Genomic DNA, 23147 nt, shown 5'->3' with positions numbered 1-23147 from the left:
CTTCCTGAACAGAAGTGCAAGTTCATAGCCGGGGTTGAAACGTCCCCTAGAGCCTCTGTCCTGTGGCTTCCATAGGAACAGAAGACCCGGGAAGTGAAAATGCAGTCCTCAGAGATGGCTCAGACCTGGGTGTTTCCTCTGCCTCGTTCCCACATTCCCTTTCCAGGAAACAGTTTTCAGAAGGGAAAGAGGCTTTGGACGCCTTGATGCCTGTGAGAACTCATGGGTCTAGTGGTACCTGCAAAGTGCAAGGTGAAGAGATGCAAGTCTTTGGCATTTAGGCCTCTGTTATTTAAAGTGGGGTCCCAAGCAGCAGGGCTGGCATCACCTGGGAGCCTGTCAGAAGTGCAGAATCTTGGGCTCACCTGGACCAGCTGAGGCCAAGTCTGCGATGTAGTGAGACCCCCGGGGATTCTCCTCACGAGTGTGAGAAGTGCTTTTTGAGGCCATTCTCCATGCTGCTGGAGCAGTAAGGTCGCTTGCCCTGCTTTGCAAAATGACAGCCTTTGATAAATAATTTGGAGTGAGGTGAGGAGTTGGAGGTGAAATAAAGATAGGCTTTGATGGGTTCAACACCCTTTCATTCCAATTTTCGTTGCTTTGAACGAGCTTCTGATTAATCTTTTCCTACAGGTAGTTATGGGCACAGACACACGCATGTCCTTAGTCCTTTGTGCCTTTTTTCCAGAAGGGTGCCCTTTTTGCTAACTGTAAGTAACCTTTCTGTCGAGCTCTTGGCCGTTTGGGCAGGTCTACCTTCGAGATGTGGAAAACGGAGTGGATGAGGCAGTTTTGAGCCCTGGGACTGGGCTGTCCCTCGAGCCTCAGGTTGGAACTGGTGGGGATGTGGGAGTGAAGACAAACAGGCACAAAAGGGTGGGGACCTGTGGTCTACTTGGTCCAAAAGTGGGGTGTCCTGGTGCTTCTGGAGCAGGTGGGTGCCCTCAGTCCGGGTGGACTTGAGCTCCAAGGGTGTGTCAGGCATCCTGTCAGAAGCAGCGCTTCGGTCGGGCTACAGGGAATTGTAGGATTTTGTTGAAAATTTTCTTTAAATTGGCCAGTTGTTGGGCCTAAGTGTCAGTTTCCTCCTGTGTGTTTGGACAGGAGTATACTTGGCAAGGGTGCCGGAGCCGCCAGCCCACGTGGAGACGGGTATTGGCACCGCTTTCTGGGTCTGGCTGTGCCCACCAACGGTCCAGCCTTTCGGACCGAACGGGTCGGTTCCGTCTTGGAACTGGTGTTCTTCTTTAGCTGGTGTTTGTGGCTGGGATGAGTGTTGGTTGGATCCCATGGGTGTGGGTTGGAGAGGCTGCAGGAGCTCCCCTGACCTGCTGCTGTCTTCCAGAGACTTGCTGTCACGTGTGTGTCCTTAAATGTGAAAACCTACACACAGGTGAAGCCGCTGGCCTTGGTTGCGCTGGCAGTGTGGCCGCTTCAACACTGACCCGTGGGGAAGCCCCGGGGCGCTCTCCTAGGATGGCCGGGGGTGTTCTGGCCCTTGGCCCTTGTTCCTGCAAATCCTGGGCCCACCCGCTTTTCAAGGAGCTCGCTCTCCAGGAAGGATGCTTCTGCAGCTGGGTTTTCTGGAACTTTTGCCCTCTTCCTCCCCCAGAAAAATTAACGTCATAAATTCAGCCGTCAGCTTTCATCTCAGTGTACTTGAGGGCGCTGCTTGGTCTTTTTGATCGTGGGTCATTGCGGTGGAAATTACTGGTGTTGCTCTGGGACAGAACAGCTTGTGTGAGGGCCTTGATTTTCCCGTGAAGAACAGGGAGGACTTTCTGGGCCAGCTTCTCAGTATGACGTTGTGATTCTACGGTGTCATGGCTGTTGCCACCAACGCTCTATGAAAATTGGAACGACGGAGCCCACCAGCCCACAAACCACGCACTGGGCGGCCTCTGTCTGGTCTGAGTGCATCCTCCTCAGCCCCCTCCCTCTTCAGGGGCGGAGGAGGGCGCCGGACAGGGGTGAGACCAGCTGGGGGTCTGTGTGGGCTGACACCTGTCCTCTCCCCTCCAGGGCCGGCAGGGCCTGGGCTCCATTTTCGTCTGGGCGTCAGGGAACGGCGGCCGAGAGGGGGACCACTGCTCCTGCGATGGCTACACCAACAGCATCTACACCATCTCCGTGAGCAGCACCACCGAGAACGGCTACAAGCCCTGGTACCTAGAGGAGTGTGCGTCCACCCTGGCCACCACCTACAGCAGCGGGGCCTTCTACGAGCGCAAAATCGTGAGTCCTCGGTGGAACCCCGGGGGATGAGCTCCTCGTCCCATTCCCAGGAGGACGGGCCAGTCAGGGCAGTGTGTACCTGGCCCCGGGCCCAGCCTTGCCGTCAGGGAACTAGTTGTGCCTCAAGGTAAACCCCAGGCCCTTGGCAACCTTCCTCAGACCCTGCCTTTCTAATTTTGGCACAAAATACCAATTAAAACCCTCTCTGTCTCTAGGGATCTAAAAATACCCTTTAAGAACGGGGTGTATTCTCAGCACGGTGTCTTTTTTTAGCTTTCTACATTCTGTGGTCACATCGCTTGGGATCCAACTGGCCAGTTCAGTTTCAACGTGCAAAACAGAGTGAGAGAAAGTCTTGCTTCTGTACTGAAACAGTTTAGAAATCCGAGTGTCCTAGGTGTTCCCTTCCTCACAAAAGGACTTTTCCAGACACTTCAGATTGAGAGTGGTTTCTGTCGGTTACGCTCACTTCAATGAACATAAGTGCGGTTTATCTTTTAGAAAGTAACTTCTAGTTTAGTGATGGGTGAAGTTTGTGCTTGTTCCTTCCCTACATGCTTTCCTACTTTAAAAAAATGTAAGAGGGGAAGGTTTCAAGTTGAAATCAATGCAGAATTCAAATGCACAGTCGTTAAGATGGTTTTTAGACGTTTAAAAAAGGAGACCGTGGAGCTAGCCAACTGGTTTAACCTGAAAGCTCACTGGCGTCTTTTCATTTCTCCTGTTGCCTGGCCACATCTTTAGACATTATTTGCAGGCATATTTTTACATTTTTCTGCGGGAGCGTGCAGGCTTCCCGTTCCCTGATTTGCTCTGCACCAGCGGGAAGGTCAGCCGCGATCCTCCCACCGCCAGCCTGGCAGCGGCCCGGGCTGGTTCACGAAGGTATTAATTTATTTTCCTTTTCTACTGGACCGTGCACCCCTGGAATGGGGCTGAGATTCTGAATGGTGTCCTGTTCATTTAGGAATCTAGCTCGTTTGAACACGGACTTGCTGGAGTCTCATTAAGCAGAACCTGACAGAGGCCTTGGCTGGAGGGGGCAGGGAGGTGCTGTGTGCCGGGGGCTCTGTGCTGGGTGGATGCCATTCCCCATCCCTGGGAGCAGGGCTTGCAGCTTCATTTGCTTAATTAATCACACGGCATCTGCATGTGTGTACGTGTGCATGCGTGGGCACACGCCTTAGCTACAAAATGCCTTAATTTCTTTTTCTTTTTTAAAAAAATTCTCTGAGCCCTAATGTATGGTAAGAAGGGTGTCGCTGGGCAGAGGGTGAAAGAGAAAATCACACTCCATTGCAGCTGCTGTCCTGGTGCTCGTCCCTGGTAGTATGGGTGGCAGGTTGTTTTTTGTTTTGGTTTTTGTTTTTTCCCCCAGCTCAACAAGGCCAGGTGTTTGCTCTGAGTCCCTTAGTCCCTCAGAGACCCTGCCAGTGGGTGAGCCCCTGCCCTGGATGGTGGGCAGCTCGCGTCTGCACGTTCAGGCAGGTGTCCATGGAAATTGGAGCTCGGACCCCTCGTCCTCTTCTGTTGCTACCATCCAGCGAGTGCCGACCTGCGAGGGATTGCCCGGTGCTGAGACAGGGCTTGTGATCAAATAAGTTGCACCTAAAGCGGCATCTCTCCCTCATTCATTCACTCACTGAACACGGCCAAGTACCAAGCAGGATGTAGGGTTTCAGGAAGGGGCTGCCCACCTTGGTTCAGCCATCCCCTCCCTGTGGGGAGGCCCAACTACTCATGCCCCTTTCCCTGAGGCTGGAGAGCCAGCCACGAGCCTTACCTGCTCTTGGGAGCTTGGTCTCCTGCCCACACAATCTCAGTTTCCCTCACTGGCCACCTTTGACTGAGTACGGGTATGTGCCAGGTGCCAGCTATGCTTTCACAGGAGCCCCGTGAAGGACTTGGCATTAAGCCCCTTTGCAGATGAAGATCCTGGGGTCAGAGAGGTTGCATCCTCATCCCTGCTCCCTTGCCCTCCCCAGTGTCAAGGTCCTGCTGAACTAGGAGGGGGGAGGAGGCTGGTCTCCGCCAGCATCCCTGTAGAATCTTCCTCTGTGTGTGACACGGGCTGGATCCCTCTCACTGGTGATGGTTGGCCCAGCTGAATCATGAGGAAGGAAAATGCTGTGTTTGGAAGAGGATCTGGACTGTTACCACGGGGGAAATTCGTTCTCAAGGGTTTTGCAGATGGGTTGCTGGAGCCTTGCAGTTGGTGGGTATATTAGTCTCCTATTGCTGTCATAACAAATTGTCCCAAACTTCGCAGCTGGAAACAGCACAGCTGTGTCATCTCACAGCTCTGTGGGCCAGAAGTGCTGCAGCCTCCACTGGGTCTCACGAGGCTGATGTCCAGGTGTTGGCCGGGCTGCGTTCCTTTCCAGAGGCTGGAGGGAGAATCCATTCATTGTTCATCCAGGGTGTTCACAGAACTTAGTTCCTGGTGGTTATAGGACTGAGCTCCTGTTTCCGTGTGGGCTGGCTGCCGAGGGCTGTTCCCAGCTTCTGTGGGCCACCCATGTTCCTGGCTTTTGTCCCCCCAGCGCCCTCTTCAAAGCCAACAGGGAGGGTCAGGTCCCTCTTAAGCCTCATCTCTCTGACAGACTTTTAAGGGCCCTCCCTGTAGTTACATCGGGCCTGCTAGATAATCCAGGATAAATCCGCGATTTAAGGTTAGCTGGTTGGCAGCCTTAGTTCCACCTGCAAAATGCATGGGAGTCACACTAGGGCCAGTGTCCCATCCAGCACAACAGACATCTCCCAGCTGTACCCACGCGTGCTTCTCCGTTTCAGTTCAAAGGGAAGGTGCAGTCAGGCTGGACTGTGGTGAGGCCCAGAATCAGTGCCCACCCCCGTCACCAAGGGACACAGGTGTAGCTCCTGCTGCAGACAGAACTGGGTGCTCTGGGACACTGTCAGCTACCTGGGAGGACGTCCTGGTGGAGAGTGCTCTGTGACCTTCTCTGACCGATGGCCTACCTCTGGCTCACGGCAGAGATGCTCTCTGGGCCAGACGGCACCTGCACGTGTTTCCCTGCTCTGAAGTCTGGAGTGACTTGGGGGTTGTTGATGGGGGCTCTGGCAGGGGGTCTTGCCGCGGAGGCCCCTCTGTTTCATTCTGTCTCTCTGTTGAGTCTCGGGCTGCATCTGCAGTGGTGGGGGGCTGTGGCCTTGACCCCATTCCCACCCCGCCATCACCCTGTTGCTGCAGGGGGTGCCAGACACGCGGAAACCTCCGTTGCCAAGGTGTGTCTGCATAGCACCTCTTCCGTCCCTGGGGCCAAGGTCACGCCTGCCCAGGGGCAGTGTCCTGAGCAGCCTCTGACCTGGCTGCTTGCTGCCCCCGCCCAGGTGACCACGGATCTGCGCCAGCGCTGCACCGATGGCCACACCGGGACCTCAGTTTCGGCCCCCATGGTGGCCGGCATCATCGCCTTGGCGCTGGAAGCAAAGTAAGTTCCCACCTACCTTCCCTCCTTTTCCTTTTTTTAAAAAAGTTTTTATTGTGGTAAAATACACATAACGTACAATTTACATTTTACACACCATTTTAAGGGTGGTGCTCATTAAGCACATTCACTGTTGAGTGACCGTCGCCGCCAGCCATCTGCAGAACATTTTCGTCTGCCGAACATTTTCGTCTGCCCAGACTGAAGCCCTGTACCCATCAGACAGCTTCCTGTGTGGTCTGCTGGGGCTGCCATAATGAAACACCACAGGCGGGGCTTAAACAACAGAAACGTACGATCTCACAGTTCTGGAGGCTAGAGGGCCAAGATTGCGGTGTCGGCAAGGCTGTTTTCCTCTGAGGCCTCTCTCCTCGGCGTGTCAGTGGCCACCTTCTCCCCGTGTCCTCACGTGGCCTCTGTGTGTGTGTGTTTAGATCCTTCTATAAGGACACCAGTCATGTTGGATCAGGGCCCACCCTAATGACCCCATTTCACCTTAATCACCTCTTTACAGACCCCATCTCCAAGTGCAGTCACGTCTGAGGTCCTGGGGGTCGGGGCCTCAACGTGTGATTTTGGGGAAGGGACGCAATTCAGCCCATAACGCTCCCCATTTCCCCCTCCCCCAGCTCCTGCCAACCACCGTTCTAGTTTCTGTCTTTATGAACCTGACTCCTCTCGGACTTCAAATTTGTGGGATCACACAGTGTTTGTCCTTCTGTGTCTGGCTCACTTCACTCAGCATAGTGTCCTCCAGGTTCACGTCAGGATTTCTCCTTAACGGGCATTAGTGGCTTCTTCCCTTCTCTTCCGTTTTCAAGCTCACAGTCTCCTGCCCTTCGTAGGAGCACAGGGAACCGAGGGGGTGCCCCAAGCCTGCACCGCACCCCCAGACCACACTTCAGGCTGATACAGCTGCCCTTTGTCAACTTTAGTTCATAAGTTGACAATACAGTGGTGATGATTTATCTGCTTTAAGCTGAATAAAACCCCTAGAGTTGTCAATGGGTGGATGGTTCAGAAAAAGAGAGTCTACTACACATACAGTCATGGGGTCAAAAACAGATTTTAGTTTAACTATCAAAACTGGCTCAGAACAACCCAGCCCTTTGAAGGAGTCATTTGCTGCAGATGAGATTTTAAATGATTCAGAAGTTATATTTGGGTGGCTGCAATCCTTCTAATTATGTATGTTTGCTTGTTGATTTGCATCAGGCGAAAGAGCGTAAAACTCAAATGCTACCCATTTCACAAAGAAAGAGCAAAATATGTTTGATTTTCAGGCCAAAATGATAGCTTCTGTGTCCTGAGGCTCATTTAAAAAATGCTAAATAGTTGCTTGTGTGGAAAGTTGCTTTCACATACTTGGTGATTCGTTGTTTTATATTTTCCTTCCTTCCTTATTGGAAACATGCAAGGAGTTTTGTTAGTTGAAACTAAATAGAAAACAAACCCCGCTTTGTGCCGGATTGTCCCATTAAACTTGGCCTGTGGACTCATGAATTCCCCGATCACTGCCTCATCATTTTAGCTCATCCTCAGAATTTTACAGGTGGTAGGTCAAGCACACGTCATTGGAAACAGTGTCCACTTAGAGCATTTAAACGCATAGGGTTGGTCCAGGAAGGAACTTGGTGTAACCAGGGACACTGCCGGCCTCAGCTGAGGGGCTTTGGAGGCCGGGGTAGTGTCTGGACAGCTGCTCATGTGTGCAACAATTTTGCTGTGGAAGGAGGCCGGGCAAAGCCAGGTCACCTAGGGGGAGAAGAAGTGTGTGACAAGGATGAAGGAAGAGCCTTATGTGTGAGAACCACCCCCAAGGCCCAGCAATCCCTTCTTCATTTAAAAAAACATTTTAAACACCATTTCTTAGACATGTTTTCATACAACTATATATGTGATTTCATTACTATCATCAAAAATGAAATGGAGTTTCTCCTAGTAAGATGGTTTCTCACATCCTCCCTTTCTGGACCCTTTCTGTGTCAGCTCTGAAGCCCAGGCTTCCTGGCATCTGTGCTGAGCTCCCGGGGGGCTGGCTTTCTCCATCCTTGGTGGACCCTGCAGATGTGAGGGGTGACGAGCCCGGCCAAGCAGGGGAAAGGGCGGCAGGCACATCTGCCGTCTGGACTCCAAAGCCTGTGCATGCACCTCTCCACCAGAGGGCAAGGCCGTGGGCCACTCGGGGCCTCAGATCCTCCTCTAACAGTGAGGCTGGCTGTGGTCCTCAGGAGGGCAGTGGATAAGGGGAGGATAGCAGGTCAGCTTGTGCCAAGAAAAGGTCTGGAAACTGTACTGATGGGAACAGTTGGGATAGGCAGCCAGGAGGCCACTGACTGGCCAGGGACCAGCACAGTGTCGAGAGCGTGGTGGAGAAATCAGGGGAAGCCAGGGCTAGACCCCAGAGAGCGGGAGCCCCCAGGGAGGAGGAGTACACAGGCCCCCCAGGACTCAAGCCACAGGTGAGCTTCTAGTACTAAAGCAGGCAAAGAGGGGGCATTTGTTGGGAAAGTAAAATAGTGCAGCTGTTGTGAAAAACAGTGTGATGGCTCCTCAAAAAATGAAACAAAGAATTACCATATAATTTAACAATTCCACTTGTGAGTGTGCACCCAAAAGGACTGAGAGCAGAGACTCGAAGAGATATTTATACAGCCATGTTCACAGCAGCATTACTCACAATAGCAGAAGGTGGAAGCAACCCAGATGTCCATCGATAGATGAATGTGGTCTATGGAATGTCATTCGGCCTTGAGAAGGAAGGAGGTTCTGACCCCTGCAGCAACGTGGACGAACCTGGAGGACATTATGCTGAGTGAACTAAGCCAGTCACAGAAGGACAGATACCTTGGGACTCCACTTGTGTGAGGCACCTGGAGTCATCAAATCCATAGAGACAAAGTAGGATGGCCTGGCCAGGGGCCTGGGGGAGGGATGGGGAGTGAGTGTTTGATGGGGGCAGAGGTTCAGTGGGTTAAGATGATCACGTTCTGGAGACGCACGGTGGTGACGGCTGCATAGCAAGGTGAATGTATTTAATGGCACTGAACTGTACGCTTAAAAACGGTTGAGATGGTACATTTTATGTTATGTATATTTGCAGACACACACACAAAGAGTGGGCAGTTGGAAAGATGCCTGTGAGGACTGGCCAGGGCAGGTGCTATTTAAGAAGAGGTGGCGAAGGCCACGTCCAGGGAGCTCCCGCTCTTTTTTTTTTTTTTTTGGTTGTGCTGCGTGGCTTGCAGGATCTTAGTTCCCCAACCAAGGATTGAACCCATGCCCCCTGCAGTGGAAGCACGGAGTCCTAACCACTGGACCACCAGGGAAGTCCCCAGGGAGCTCCCATTCTTGTCTGTGACGCAGTCCTAGCACTGTGGACAGAGCAGGGTTCTGAGAGCATCGTTGTCAGGTGGATCCTGTTTTGAAGAGTGTTGAAAAGGCAAGCAAATGTATCTTAGTGTCCAAGATATCTCACCTCTGCATTTTTAATCGTGAGCAAGTGTTCTTTTAATGAAATGTTTCTACTCTGCACCAAAATGAATATATTGTTAATGTAGAATTACTAAAATCTCAAATTCTAGTGTGTGGGCAGTGGTCCTGGGCATGGGGTCTGAGTAGGTGATGGCTGGGCGTGCCCCGGCCCACGGAACGCTCACTCACATAGTGAAGACTAGTCCAGATTCTCCCAACACGTGCTGATACGTAAGGCTGTCCTCTCCCCGGGGCCAGAGTTTGCCATAGAGCCTCATACAGACTCAGGTGGATCATGGTAGCAAGGCTGGGCTTTAACACTGTGGGTTTTTGGTCACCCATTGTACTATCTTATCTCAGGGTTTGATGACTAGAAACCGTTCTTTACAAAGAGGTTGTGACGTTGACCCTTGACAAGGAGGGGAGCCTGCGGAGCCTTCTTCAAGTCCAGGCACGAGGCCAGCTCCCAGCGCCCCACCTCTGATGGGCCTTGCGGCCGCCTTACAAACCCACGTGAGTACAGCCATCTGTCCTTGTGTCATTGCAGCAGCCAGCTGACCTGGAGGGACGTCCAGCACCTGCTGGTGAAGACGTCCAGGCCGGCCCACCTCAAAGCAAACGACTGGAAGGTGAACGGTGCTGGTCATAAAGGTGCGGCCAAGACTCCGGGGCTGGGTGGGTCCTGACCTCCTGGAGCCTGTATAGGCGGGGACATGAATTTCTCAAAAAGAACCCCCAAATAACATTAATTATGTGTCATGAGAATGAAAAGTACAAATCCAGTAGTTTAAGGAAAGTACCCTAAGGTCACTCAAGTTCTGGGCTCGCTAAGCTTCACGACTTTTGCCACGTCAGGGGCCACCTGTACCAGTATTGACTTCATGGTTCTCTTTAAATGGGCTTGCCTATTTTTATTTTTATTTGTTTTACACAAAGAAATATATTTTAAAAGGAAGCTCTATTACATCTAGTTAATCATGGGTTTGATGTGTAGTTATGTTTTTTCTAATGCACATTAAAACAAATCCATAATTATTAAGATAAATGATGTTTGCTTATGTGCCACCTAAGGACAACTTGCATTCTTAGCCCTGGGTAGCTCTACGATTTTGAAACTATCCCTCAGTTTCCTCACCTGTACAAGGAGGACATTGAGATAGTTATATAAGTTACTTTCTAACTATAAAACTTCTCTCATCAAGCCCTTGTGTTTTAAAAGGGCTCTATCCCCATCATAGCCTGGGACAGACGCAGGTACCATGAAATCAACCCACGGTCCAGGCTTGTAACCCAGATATCTGGAGCCTCTTGAGCAGGTTATTACAGGACTGTGCCACTGGCTTTGTTTGTCTTGCTTCTTACCAGAGATACTTGAAAAAGATTTACATTCAGCCATGGTATGGTAGGGAGGACTTTTTTTCCTTTTCTTTAGCTCAGGTCCAACTATTTCGACACCAAGCCTGATACTACTCTTTGAAAAATATAGGTCAAGCATTGTTACCCTAAGTTCCGAGGGACATTCCTTTTAATAAGGAGGCCATTGATTAGGCCTGATGCATCTCTGTCTTGCAGGAATGTTTGTGGTAGTGGTGTGCTGTAACAAGAGCTGACCTACATTTCAATTTTGGCCTAATTAAATAGGAAAAGAGATTGTATCTAGTTCGTGACCTTGCCTCTTAAATTCAACTCTGAAACTCTCCTGCGTTGGCCAAATTAAACACCAGCTTGGGCCAGCCTGTGTGCTGGGTGATGCTGCTCTCCCTGAATGCCCTAGAAATTCAGCAGGGAAAGCAAATGGCAAAAGAGATGAGCAGAGCCTTGTTTTATTGTGCTTATTGCACGTCGTGGTTGCGTGAACTAAGGTGTCTCATGTTTTGCTTTTCTTGTCTGGTTCAAAATTCGGGGAGCGCAGATGCCAGGAAGTCCCTTTAATATAAAGAAACTCGCCCTCATCTTACAAAAAGAAAGTACTAGCCCCCCTCAACACTTCCTTTATTTTGCACCAAAATGGGACGTATTTTCTGGCCCTCACTCCTGGCCTGAAAGAGTTGAGAGAGTAAAGCAGCTGGGAGTGTCCTCAGAAGGACGGGTGCTGTGGCCTGGGGCTCTCAGGCGCTGGCAGGGGCCCTGCAGCCCTGGAGGGACACAGGTGGCCTGTCCCCGGACGGTGGTGGCAGTGGGGAGCTGGGTCTGAAGGCTCTGTCTTTTCAGTTAGCCACCTCTATGGATTTGGCTTGGTAGACGCGGACGCCCTCGTCGTAGAGGCCAAGAAATGGACTGCGGTGCCCCTGCAGCACAGCTGTGTCGCTGTCACAGACAAGAGGCCCAGGTGAGCTCGGCTCTTACGGTGTGTCCTTTGGACTCTGCTGGAAGGTATTTCGGGGAGGGGGGAGATAGGTGTTCACACACGCATTCCTGTGCACATTGGTGGGGACATGCGTATGTGGGTGCGTGCAGTGCGTCTGTATACATGTCTGCATTTTTTCTTGTGGATTGTGAAACAGGAAAAGGAATCGATTCTTAATCCAGTACTGTTCTGAGGCCTTTTGCTGTCATTGTAGTTTCCCCTTTTGTCAATTGCTCCATTCTGAGGCGTCCGTCCCTCAGCCTGAACCCCAGCCTAGGATCGGAAATTCTTAGCCGTAATATTTAGCAGAGCCACCCAGACCTGGGAGCTGCCCTGCTGGCTGGGGGCGATGGGCAGCAGCGCCGAGCGGCCTCCTAGAGGCTGGAGCCGTAGCTCTGGCACCTCCACCGGCCCCGAGAGTCCGCAGTGAGACCCCATTGGTCCTGGACCAGGGTGGCAGCCCCGCTTCTTCTCTGTGGCAGGAGAGGGTTTAGTATCCAGAGTGCGCAGCAGCACGGTGTCGCTTTTATCTGGACTCAGATAAGCTTCAAGTGTAAACACTGGGATTTTTTTTTTTTTTAACATCTTTATTGTAGTATAATTGCTTTACAATGTGGTGTTAGTTTCTGCTGTATAGCAAAGTGAATCAGCTATATGTATACATATATCCCCCTATCCCCTCCCTCTTGCGTCTCCCTCCCACCCTCCCTATCCCACCCCTCTAGGTGGTCGCAAAGCACCAAGTTGATCTCCCTGTGCTATGCGGCTGCTTCCCACTAGCTATCTATTTTACATTTGGTAGTTTATATATGTCCATGCCACTCTCTCACTTTGTCCCAGCTTACCCTTCCCCCTCCCTGTATCCTCAAGTCCATTCTCTACGTCTGTGTCTTTATTCCTGTCCTGCCCCTAGGTTCATGAGAACCTTTTTTTTTTTTTTTTTGGATCCATATATATGTGTTAGCATATAGTATTTGTTTTTCTCTTTCTAACTTACTTCACTTTGTATGACAGACTTTAGGTCCATCTACCTCACTACAAATAATTCAATTTCTTTTCTTTTTATGGCTGAGTAAAGTTCCATTGTATATATATGCCACGTCTTCTTTATCCATTCATCTGTCAGTGGACACTTAGGCTGCTTCCATGTCCTGGCTACTGTAAATAGTGCTACAGTGAACATTGTGGTACATGACTCTTTTTGAATTATGGTTTTCTCAGGGTATATGCCCAGTGGTGGGATTGCTGGGTCATATGGTAGTTTTAAAAAAAATCAGCTGTACGGAATTCCCTGGCAGTCCAGTGGTTAGGACTCTGCGCTTCCACTCCAGGGGGCACAGGTTCAATCCCTGGTTGGGAAATTAACATCCCGCAGGCTGTGTCACATGGCCAAAAAAATCAGCTATAAAGTAAATAAAATAGCAAGAACCCTATTCCATTAGGAGAGGAAATCAGATTATTCTCCTGAATTCTGCTGTTGCCGCTGTCCATTTTATCCTTTTCAGAATGGTGTTTCTCTAGGCTTTAAAATCTGATGAAGAATGGAATGCATTTCTTTCTATCTGTAACTGTTTATTACCTTTGGAAAATGTGTGTTTGAAAAAAAAAGAAATGATGGGGTGATTAAAAGGGAGTCTTGCTTTATCAACAAATATCAATCACTCTCTTTGAGATCGCCCCTTCCTTAAAGACATCTACCTCTTATAATATGCCCTTCTGCTATAAAATGTTGAGCAAAGTGTTTCTTGCTGATGCCTTGCGTACAGTAGGAATTCAGAAGGTATTTGTTGGATGAATAGCCACAGAAGGATCTTTTGAAAAATTGCATTTCCCTCCTGCTGCTAATTGTGAAGACTGACTGCCGGGTTATCCCTCCAAGGCTTGAGGAGCTGGTCGGCCAGCAGGCGAGTCTCAGCCTTGACATTTGAAAGCATCGTTTTCTCTGGGGAGCCTTAGACTGTCAAACTCAGGAGAAAGTGGAAGGTTTTCTGAGATTAAAAGGCCTTTTGCATTCTTTTGCTTGGTTATTTGGAAGACCCCTGGCACACAGACACTCAAGCTCCAGGTTAGATGGTGCTGGACTCGGGGGCTGGGTCCCACCCGCGAGGCTGCCCTGTGCCCAGCCGCGTCCAGGCTGCAGCCCTTCCTTTCCGCTGGCCTCCCCGTTGGGGCAGCTCCTGAATGAAGCATTCTTCTCCTGCCAGAAATAGTTTTAAGATGGGAGAGTGGTGCCTAGGTGGCGAAGGGTTGTTTTTATTTTTATTTTATTTTGTTTTTTAAATGCTGGTACACGGAGTCTAGACAGCATGGGTTGAGGGGCGCAACCATACCATACAGTGTGACATTGTTCCTGTCCTTTGAGGAAAGGTCCCCGCAAATTCCAGCAGACGGGAAGAATCGCACTTCTGTTTCTAAGGGAAAATCATCTTTACGTTTAGCAGTTTCAGACTCTCTGGAATATTCAGCCAATCTGCTGTCCCAAACCTCAACTGCACATTCAATTGTTCCCAAGGACATAAGAGCCAAGAGAGAGACAGACAGCCAAGTGCTCCCGCCTGGAAGGCAGATACGTGTTTAGCCCTGATGGCTTCATCTCCCGGCAGAGCTGCAGCCTGCCTGCCAGGGTCGCTTGAGCCAGGGCCGCTGAGCACCCCCAGTGCTTATGGCTGGTTTCCTTCATCAGGGTTCTTGTGTAGCTTTGCCTAAGCTGCTGGGACCATTTAGCTTAAAGATGAAAAGGAAGTCTTCCCACACGCCTGCTTCTCCCTCTGCCTCTCCCTGCTCCCTCTCTGCAGATGTTTCTTGGTCCAGGGGTCCCCGGAGACAGCTGTCCACTGTCTTGGCCTCTTTCTGGTTTTTCCTTCTCATGGTGGAATCTTAGGATGCCGTGAATGTCCCAGACCTGGCTTCAGTGCTTCCCGTGGAGAAGAACACCGAGAGAGAGAGGGAGGAAGGGGGGAGGGGGCCTCTTTGGCCGCTCTGTGCGGACCCATGTACCCATGGGACACGTTTCCCTGTCTTCCCACCTGAGTATAAGGACTAGGCCACCTTACTGTGACCTTCAGAGAACAGTGTTCCTTGCTATTAAGTGCAGGCATCCCGGCAAGGACTGTGGCCACACCTGCCAGTTCTGCGGTGACGTCTGAGCCAGGGGGCCTGGGTGTCCGTGGTCACGGGCAGGGCAGGAATGAAGAGCACTGACATCCAGCCGTGGCTGCTTCTTAACTCCTTTGAGCCTCAGTTTCTTCATCTATGACGTGGGGATTTAAAACAGCTCCCAAACCTCACACCCTGGTTGGGGGTTTTGAATGAGTGAATACACGCGGAGTGCTTAGAACAATGCCCGGCTCACAGTAAGGGCCTGATAATTGTCATCCATCACATTCACCTACGTATTTACAAGCAGAGTTGTTATAAAATGACATCACACGCAGTCTGGTTTAATGAAACACCAGAAAAGTAAACAGCATGTGGTTAGTGCACGGTTAATTCTTGAACATCTAGAAATAGATGGTCTGCTCTATAGATAAACCTAAATATTCAAAGCTTTTAGTTTTGAAGTGTCTTTTGTGTGGTGGGTGAGTTCTTTAATAAAAGACAAGCCATACTAAACCACAAGCTGTCTAGATGGTAATCTTCCAAACCTGCTGAAGCTGAAGACAAGTACATAAGTCCTCTTTGCTTTAGAAGACTGGTTGTCTTTCCAGCACGAAGTTAGGAGACATGGATGTCATAAACTGTTTCGCCGTAGCCTGGGTTTTTAAAGACGCAAGGGAAGTGCCGGCTAGAAAATCCTGTGAGTCAAATAAGATACTTAAAAGCTGGGCCTCTTTTTCATTCACGGGAATTATACTAAGCTTGATTTTCTTTTTCACTTTTTTAGAAAGGCTATAAAAGTGTTCATTTTATCCTTCTCTATCTGACACCCACAGACTTTCAAATAATTTTGCACAGGCAGATGGCACTGGTCATGATCCTATTTACCTTCCTGTAATTGACAGAAGTTCTAAGGAGATTTAAAACCATCTGTGCCCAAGACCAGGCAAGAATGTCTTCCATGTGTGTTTGAATGTCACAACAGAGACTCGGGCTCAGCTCATATTTTCACCGGTGTCATCTGTAAGGCCCGTAACAAGCCATTCTCTATCGCAAAAGTGCCCAGCGAGTTCAAGGGATTTCCCCTCCTGCTGCACCGACACTCAGCACTCACTGAAAGCTGCGTAGGCTGTGCTTTCCCCGTGGGTGCCTGAGAGGTGGGTCAGACACCACAGCCTGTTCTGTGGGGCGGGGGGCTGTTCCGGGGTGGGGGTGGGTGACAGGCTGTAAAGAGATGGCCCAGGGAGATCTGGCAGCGCCTCGGAGTGGGGGGCCTGGCCCCTCTCGTTCCTCGCTGTGCCCACCTCTGCAGGCCCGTCTCTCCTGGCGGCTCCCTGACCTTCTCCACGACCCCAGGGACTTCTTACTGTCTCTCGGGCGGGGGATCCCGACGGAGACAGGCTAAATCCCCCACCCCCAGTCCCTAGATGTACAGCATCCAGACTAGGGATGTCCGCATGGCCTTCCTTCAGAAGGGAACGAGCACAGCTTCCCCCGACAGGTCTGTGATGGCAGCCCCAGCCCCCGCCCATCACAGCCTCTCTCCTGCTGTGCTGCTGGCCTTTCTGCTCCTCTTGGCCTGAGCCTGACTCAAGGGTGGGGGGTGGCGCCGGACGGAGCAGGCCAGCTGAGGGGCACCAGCAGGGCCTGAGTGGTCCCCCAGGGCACAGTGGGTGCCATGCTCATGTCTGAGCACAGGCTGGGTCCCGGGCAGGATCTGCAGAGAGGGTGGCCCTGTGACTCCTCGGGTCATGGCCGTGGGGACCGTCTCCCTGAACAGGATGTACCCCAGGGGAGGACAGCCCGGTTAGGGCTGAGGGGCGGGCGAGGGTAGAGGGGTGTCAGTGCTCTTCGTTGTGACCACGGACACCCAGGCCCCTGGCTCAGAACCCACACGACCTCACGCAGAACTGGCAGGTGTGGCCACAGCCCTCACCAGGACACCTGCACTTAATGCCAATGAACACCGTTCTCTGAAGGTCACACTAGGGTGGCCTGGTCCTTCTACTCAAGAGGGAAGACCGGGAAACGTGTCCCTCTGGGCAGGAGCGCATCCCAGGAGCTCAGGCAGGATGGAACCACGTCCCCCAGGACACCTTCCCTCCATCCCTCTGCATCCCGGCTGCGGGGCACACTGTCTCTGAGACGGGAAGACAGCTTGGCCCTGGCTACCTGCAGGCTCTTGCAGTCTCCATCAGCTGCCACCACCCAAGGGGCCGGGCCCTGGTGTCTGTCGTGCAGCAGGTCAGCTGGGCTGGCCCGGAGCACCTGTGTGGCTGGACCCATGCCGGCCCGACTCCAGGGCTCTGCAGGGGGGCTGTGGCACACAACGGGCTCACGGCACTTCAGGCAGCTAGAAGCCCCTCTTTCCTGCTCTGTACTGTGCAGGTTCCCTGCCCTCCCAGCCCCTCTCCAGGGCATCCGATCCGTGCCTGCCTGCTACTGTATGAGGCCGCTGCTCCTGGCTTCCTCCATCATGGCATCCTACATGGGCCTGGGTGCCTTAAGGAAACTCAAGGGGTGCTCTGCAGTCCTGCACTGGGGGTGACCATACCCAGGCCCTCGACCTTTGTTCTGTCTCCTCATATCCCTTTAGTTAACTGTTTGTTTTCCTGCAGCCCTTGTCCTCCTTAGCTTTTTTTTTTTTTTTAAGACTTTTTGATGTGGACCATTTTTTAAAAATCTTTATTGAGTTTGTTGCAATATTGCTTCTGTCTTATGTTTTGGTTTTTTGGCCACAAGGCATCTTAGCTCCCTGACCAGGGATCAGACCTGCACCCCTTGCATTGGAAGGTGAAGTCTTAATCACTGGACCACCAGGGAAGTCCCCTTAGCTTATTTTTTGATGCAAACCTGTTTCCCCAGGCTTCCCTGGTGGCGCAGTGGTTAAGAATCCACCTGCCAATGCAGGGGACACGGGTTCGAGCCTTGGTCCACGAAGATCCCACATGCCGCGGAGCAACTAAGCCCGTGCGCCACAACTACTGAGCCTGCGTGCCACAACTGCTGAAGCCCACATGCCTAGAGCCTGCGCTCTGCAACAAGATTAGCCACCTCAATGATAAGTCCACGCACCGCAACAAAATGTAGCCCCTGCTCGCCACAACTAGAGAAAGCCCACGCACAACAACGAAGACCCAACGCAGCCAAAAATAAATAAATAATTAACTAAAAAAAAGAAAAAACCTGTTTCCCCCACATTGTGAGCGCTCCCTACTTCTAAGACAAGCAGTTGAAGTTGAACGATACCGTGATTCTCATTGTTCACAGTAGTTCTATGACGTCACTACAAACGCTGACTTCATGAATGCAGCACCATCATTCCTGGGAGACTCTGGTCACAACACTTTTGTCAACCGGTCAATACAGAAACTTGTTTTATATGTGTTTCTGTCTAGAGACACTTTAAAGTGTATAGTTGACTCATCGACAATGAGCCATGGTCGGCGGCACTGTAACTCAGGCCTGGACGATGCCTGAACCAACACATGGATTTTCTCCACAAGCCACATCAGTGCCTTCCTGTGCTTAGGACGCTAGCCAGCACTGCAGCACTGTGCTTGGGGCCATTTTAAACAGTGAAACCACCAACAGAAAGCACAAAAATGTGAAAAACGTGGCACTCGGTAGACCAGAAGAAGGACATTTGTTTATAGTATGAGCTTGTTCGACCTCAGCTGGGAACACACACACTGGGCAGTTCACATATTTTGCCTCTCTCTCTGCAAATGCCCACAAAAGCACCACAAGTATTGATTTGAAGTTATAAATAAATTTTAGTGGGTAGGTGAATTTGCAAATATGGACTCATGATAATGAGGATTGACTGTAATTTCATTGTCTCCCCCCACCCCCATCAGATTGAACCTTAGAATTGGAAGGAATGTTTAAAGTCAGCTAATTTAGCCCCTTCATTTCACATAGAAGAAAAATATGTGCCATAAATTTAAACATTGTGTGTTTAAAACACCTTATAGCCCAATTAATCATGGACAGCCCTGTCTAAATTAATATACTGGATTAGCCTCTTTTTTTTTTTTTAAGCTAAATTTTATTTGCAGCCTAAATGATCGTCTATGGTTTGATAATCAAAAGTAATTTCATCTAAGGAAAATCCTAAATGTGAACTAACCTGAGTAAGAAAGTCACAGAATCTCTGCCTCAGACTCTCATGACCCTCCTTCCAAAAATGGTCATCCTGGAACATAGACCCAGGAAGTGACTCAGAACCTCCTTGCTGTCCCCAAACAGATGGCCCCAGGCCCTCCCACAGGCCATGTTGCCTTCCTAAGTCTAATAAGTCTGTCCCAATTAACCCCTCTCCATCCAATCATGACCCTTTAGAAGGTCGGTGCAGGGGTTTCCTGGTTGACCTTCTGGTTGACCTTCCTGGATGACCCTCCGTTGTCATGGTCCTCGGCTCTGCAGCAGCCTCTTCTCCCCCAGACAGATGCCAAATACCACAGGGGGAAGGACGCTGCTGCTTTCTGGTTCCACTGGGTCTCCTGCTCCACATGACCTCAGGACTGTCTTGGGAGGAACTGAGCACGGCCCGCTTGGCCCCAGCCCTGCGCGTGGAAAGGTGGCGTCACCCTGGGGATGCTCAGGGCCAAAGCACAGGTCTGGCCTTGCAGCTGAGCTGGGGAGAGGTCTTCAAGGTGGGAGTGAGGAATGCAGGCAGACCTTGGAGATATTATTGGTTCAGTTCCAGACCACTGCAATAAAACGAGTCACATGAATTTTCTGGTTTCCCAGTGCATATAAAAGTTACGTTTCCAATGTGCCATAGTCTGTTAAGTGTGCAACAGCATTATGTTTAAAAAGACAATGTACATACCTTAATAGAAGATACTTTATCGCCAAAAAAGACTCCCCATGATCTGAGCCTTCAGTGAGTCATAATCTTTTTTCAATAGTAACATCAAAGATCACTCATCACAGACCACCAGAACTTTTAATAATAATACTGAAGTGTTTGAAGTATTGTGAGAATTACCAAAGCGTGACACTAAGCGAGCGAATGCTTTTGGAAAAGTGTCGCCGACAGACATGCTTGTCACAGGGTTGCTGTAGACCTTCAATTTGTACAGAACGCAATTAAGCGAAGTGCAGTGAAAGGAGGTCTGCGTGTGCTGACCTGTAGTGGCTTCCTAGCTTGAGCAGAAAGACGCGGGGAGGGAGAGAGCTTCTGCCCGTGGCCCACCTTCTCCTGCTTTTCCCAGCCACTTGGTTTACTAGAAAACATTTCTACCTCTGGCTCTGAATGTCACTGATTCCATAAGATTCTAAGCGTTGTGATTTGGCAAGCGCCTTGAATTTAGTAAACTGCGAACTTGTTTCTACGCATTTACACACAATTAGATGGTATTATGTACTAGAGAATACTGGATGGAGGTACCGGGAAGTTACTATGAAGCCTGTGGGCTGGTAGCCCTCCCCCCTCAGGAGAAGGGAGCTGCTGAGGGGCCTTAGGATGAAGGAACATCTGGAAGGTCCATAATTAAGTCTGACCTGTGACTTAGCAGGAAGTGACACGTCTCTGTCCCCAGAGCCCTCTTCGAAGGAGGGCAGCCCCCAGAGCTTGAATATCACTGGGTCTGGAGGGAGGTCTTATAGGACCTTTTACTCCTCGGTTCCCCTAGGTCCTGGGAAGATAGCTTTGTGCACAGACAACAATTTCGGGGTTTAGTAGCAGAGGAACATTTTCGGTTATCTTGGGAGTGTTAAGATCTCTCTAAATCAGTTTTGGTGATTAAAGTACAAACTTACCTATGTTTGTGTTTCTGTGCATCGTTTAACCTAAACCCTGCAGCTTCTGTGCGTCAGACTGGCCAACCTTTGTGACCTCAGGGGGCCTGGCAGCTGGGGTCCCTGAGCAGGAGTAAAAACAGCAGATTGCAAGAGGCTTTGACAATCTTGTTGAGGATGTCACACGCCCTGAGCTGCGCTTTCCTCTAGATGTCCACACCAGGGCTGGGCCCAGGGAGGCGGCCGTGAGGGGGGTCGGGCTGCCCTTTTTTTTTTCTCCTGCTCCTATTCTCTGAATGCCTGCACCTCATCCCTAGGATTAAGGTTTCCTGGCTGGGATCCCAGGTCTGTTTCTAGAGCAGGGTGATTGCTCCGCATCCTAATTGGCAAATGGTTGGGAGTGGGGGCAGGTACAGAGTTTAAAACTTCATTATGACTTTTGTTTCTGTTTCACCCACATCTTGCTCTTCAGCCCAGGAGAGCATGGGGTTGTTTAGTGAGTCTTCACACGGAGGGGTCCCCTCCCCCCAGCACCCACGCTGCCTTCTTAGTGCAAGAGGGCCGGGAATAATTTACCTGGAGATACATGTGTGCCCGGCGGGGCTGGAACTCTCCGGAGCTTTCTGTTCTGCACTGCGTCTCCCGCAGCGGGGGGCCCACTGACCTGTAAACACAGACAGTGAAACTTGGGAGAAGGCAATGGAAGAACTCAGCATCTCTAAATCAATTTAGGATGTATGCAAATCATGTTTTCAAATATTTAGAGAGTCTCTGAGGGAATTACATCACTGTTTATAAGTGTTTTGATTGTTTTTTATGACTCGGGCCCAGTCGAGCCAAGCAACGTAATTCCTGAGATGCTGAACCCACGCTGCGAGCCCCGCGCCTCCCCAGAGGGAAGTCGGGCATAATGGGAAAAGCGCTCCCCATAATAAACAGAGCGCTGGCCAAGCGGTGGGGAATTACTCCTGTGCTGCTGGGCGGAGGGTGGCCTTTGTTCAGTTTACAGACCATTAGGGTGACCCGCAGTGGTGCAGACTCAGAGGGTGGCCCGGCCGGGGCTCTGCAGCAGCGTCGTGTGCAGGCTTGTCTGCTCCATCTGGGGAGCATGTGAGAAAATCCTGGTGGAACTGAGTCTTGAATGACTGGGGCTTGGTGCCTGTCCTCAGATTCCACCCCAGATGATAAAGCTCCCCTGAGTTTGTACAGAGAACTGTCATCCACTCCCTTCACGGGGCGGGGGAGGAAGGGGCCCCCATCCTTAAAGCAGACGGTCCGGAGCAGACCATCTCCTGTCCAGTCACTGTGGCCTCGACCAGTGCATTCAGCACCAGAGGCCAGGTCTGGCCCTGGGTCCCTTGTCCGTCTCCTCTTTCCTGGTTTCTTGAACACGAGTGTGGGTCCACACAAGCTGGGCACCTCTGGGGACTCAGAGCCTCAAGCCCCAGCTCTGCCTCTCAGTAGCTCTATGACCTTGGGCACGGTCCTCGATCTCCCTCTGGATTAAACGGGTCGGTCCTCGTGATGAATTCTCACAACAGGGGCTAGTGTCCGGCATGTAGCCAACTCAGGAAATGTTTGCTGTTGTTATCATTCAGCATCACGACTTATATCTTCAAGGCCAGTCTTTGAGACAGAAGTGCTGGGGTTTTAAAGCCTTGCAGACCCCAGGCGTTGAGGAGATGAGCTGGCCAAAGGGTTAGGGCACCGAGGGGGCGGATCCATGGGTACGTTAGCCGAGTCTGCGCAAGAAGACATTCTTTAAATGTATCTAAGCAAATTCCGGAACGATAAACCTCTTCTGGGCAGGTGATGTAACCCCGACAGGCACTTCTGAGTGTGAGACCAAGGGGCTGCGGCTGGGAGGCCTGGATCCGTCCCCCTCGTGCGCGACTGAGGGCTTCAGGTGCCAAGTACTAAGCCCCTCCCTCCTCCACCAGGAGCATCCCCGTGGTGCAGACGCTGAGGACCAGCGCCCTGACCACCGCCTGTGCCGACCACTCGGACCAGCGTGTGGGCTACCTGGAGCACGTGGTGGCCCGAATCACCATCTCCCACCCACGCCGAGGAGACCTGCAGATCCACTTGATTTCTCCCTCAGGGACCAAGTCTCAGCTTTTGGCAAAGAGGTAAATCCAGGCTGGCCTGGGGGGCCGGGGCGGGAGCCGGGCTCACCTTAAGGTCACATGGTCCTGCAAGGCACCCGGCACGTTGAGGGTCTAGCTGTTTCTGCCTCTTGAAGACACTCACACGTAGACCCAACAAACCTGAAAAATAGCCTCCTGCAACCTGCCCTTCAAAGCCGCCCTGGGAAACTCTCCATTTCAGGCAGTAAGTAGTGACAAAGGTTTGTGGTTGTTTCGTTGCTTAGTGGAGAAATGCATGGAATTCTGGCTATGACTTCATTGCTGAGGTCATTGGAGATCATTTTTATCGTATTCATTCTGCATTTTAAGTGAGAACGCGTGTCAGAGGAGCACTGTTTTGTGTCCTGGGGTAGAGCCTGCACGGGCAGGAGGCTCTGAGGGAGACGCACAGGTGTTAGGGGGCTTCTCTCTGCGGAGGTCTTGCTCATGCACTAGGACGGTCCCTGTGGAGCAGATGCTCTGAGAGGGGGGCTCTGAACTCTTGGAGCCCGGTGCACAGTTTGTGGTGCCCGGTTTGTGCAAGGCTGTGGAGTCATTTCTTCGACAGACTTCGAGACAAGAAGAAGCGCTTTGCTGCATTTATGTGACTTGCGGGTCATCAGAGTGAAGTGGTATCGGGAGCTCGGGGGAGGCTAGAGGGGCCTTGGCCTC

The 23147-nt window shown here is 51.2% G+C and overlaps 1 protein-coding gene across 6 annotated transcripts in view; it reads left to right on the top strand.

Annotated features, from left to right (window-relative positions):
- PCSK6 (proprotein convertase subtilisin/kexin type 6) overlaps window positions 1-23147 on the top strand; it is a 195764-nt gene that overhangs the window by 114938 nt on the left and 57679 nt on the right. For 4 of the 6 annotated variants that reach the window (XR_009699485.1, XM_061181689.1, XM_061181687.1 and 1 more), the window contains exons 8-12: window positions 2023-2235; window positions 5587-5687; window positions 9706-9809; window positions 11370-11487; window positions 22290-22478. Coding sequence is in view for 5 of the 6 variants with exons in the window: in XM_061181689.1 (XP_061037672.1) it covers window positions 2023-2235; window positions 5587-5687; window positions 9706-9809; window positions 11370-11487; window positions 22290-22478 (725 nt within the window). In the remaining variant the exon portion in view is untranslated. The remainder of the gene's footprint in view (window positions 1-2022; window positions 2236-5586; window positions 5688-9705; window positions 9810-11369; window positions 11488-22289; window positions 22479-23147) is intronic. The other 2 variants (XM_061181688.1, XM_061181686.1) reach the window with 2 other exon arrangements.

This window comes from Eubalaena glacialis, chromosome 2, assembly GCF_028564815.1.
Source record: "Eubalaena glacialis isolate mEubGla1 chromosome 2, mEubGla1.1.hap2.+ XY, whole genome shotgun sequence".
In the NCBI taxonomy this organism is placed as follows: Eukaryota; Metazoa; Chordata; class Mammalia; order Artiodactyla; family Balaenidae; genus Eubalaena; species Eubalaena glacialis.
The sequence above is the reverse complement of the archived record's forward strand: the minus strand, read 5'-3'. Positions and strand labels throughout refer to the sequence as shown.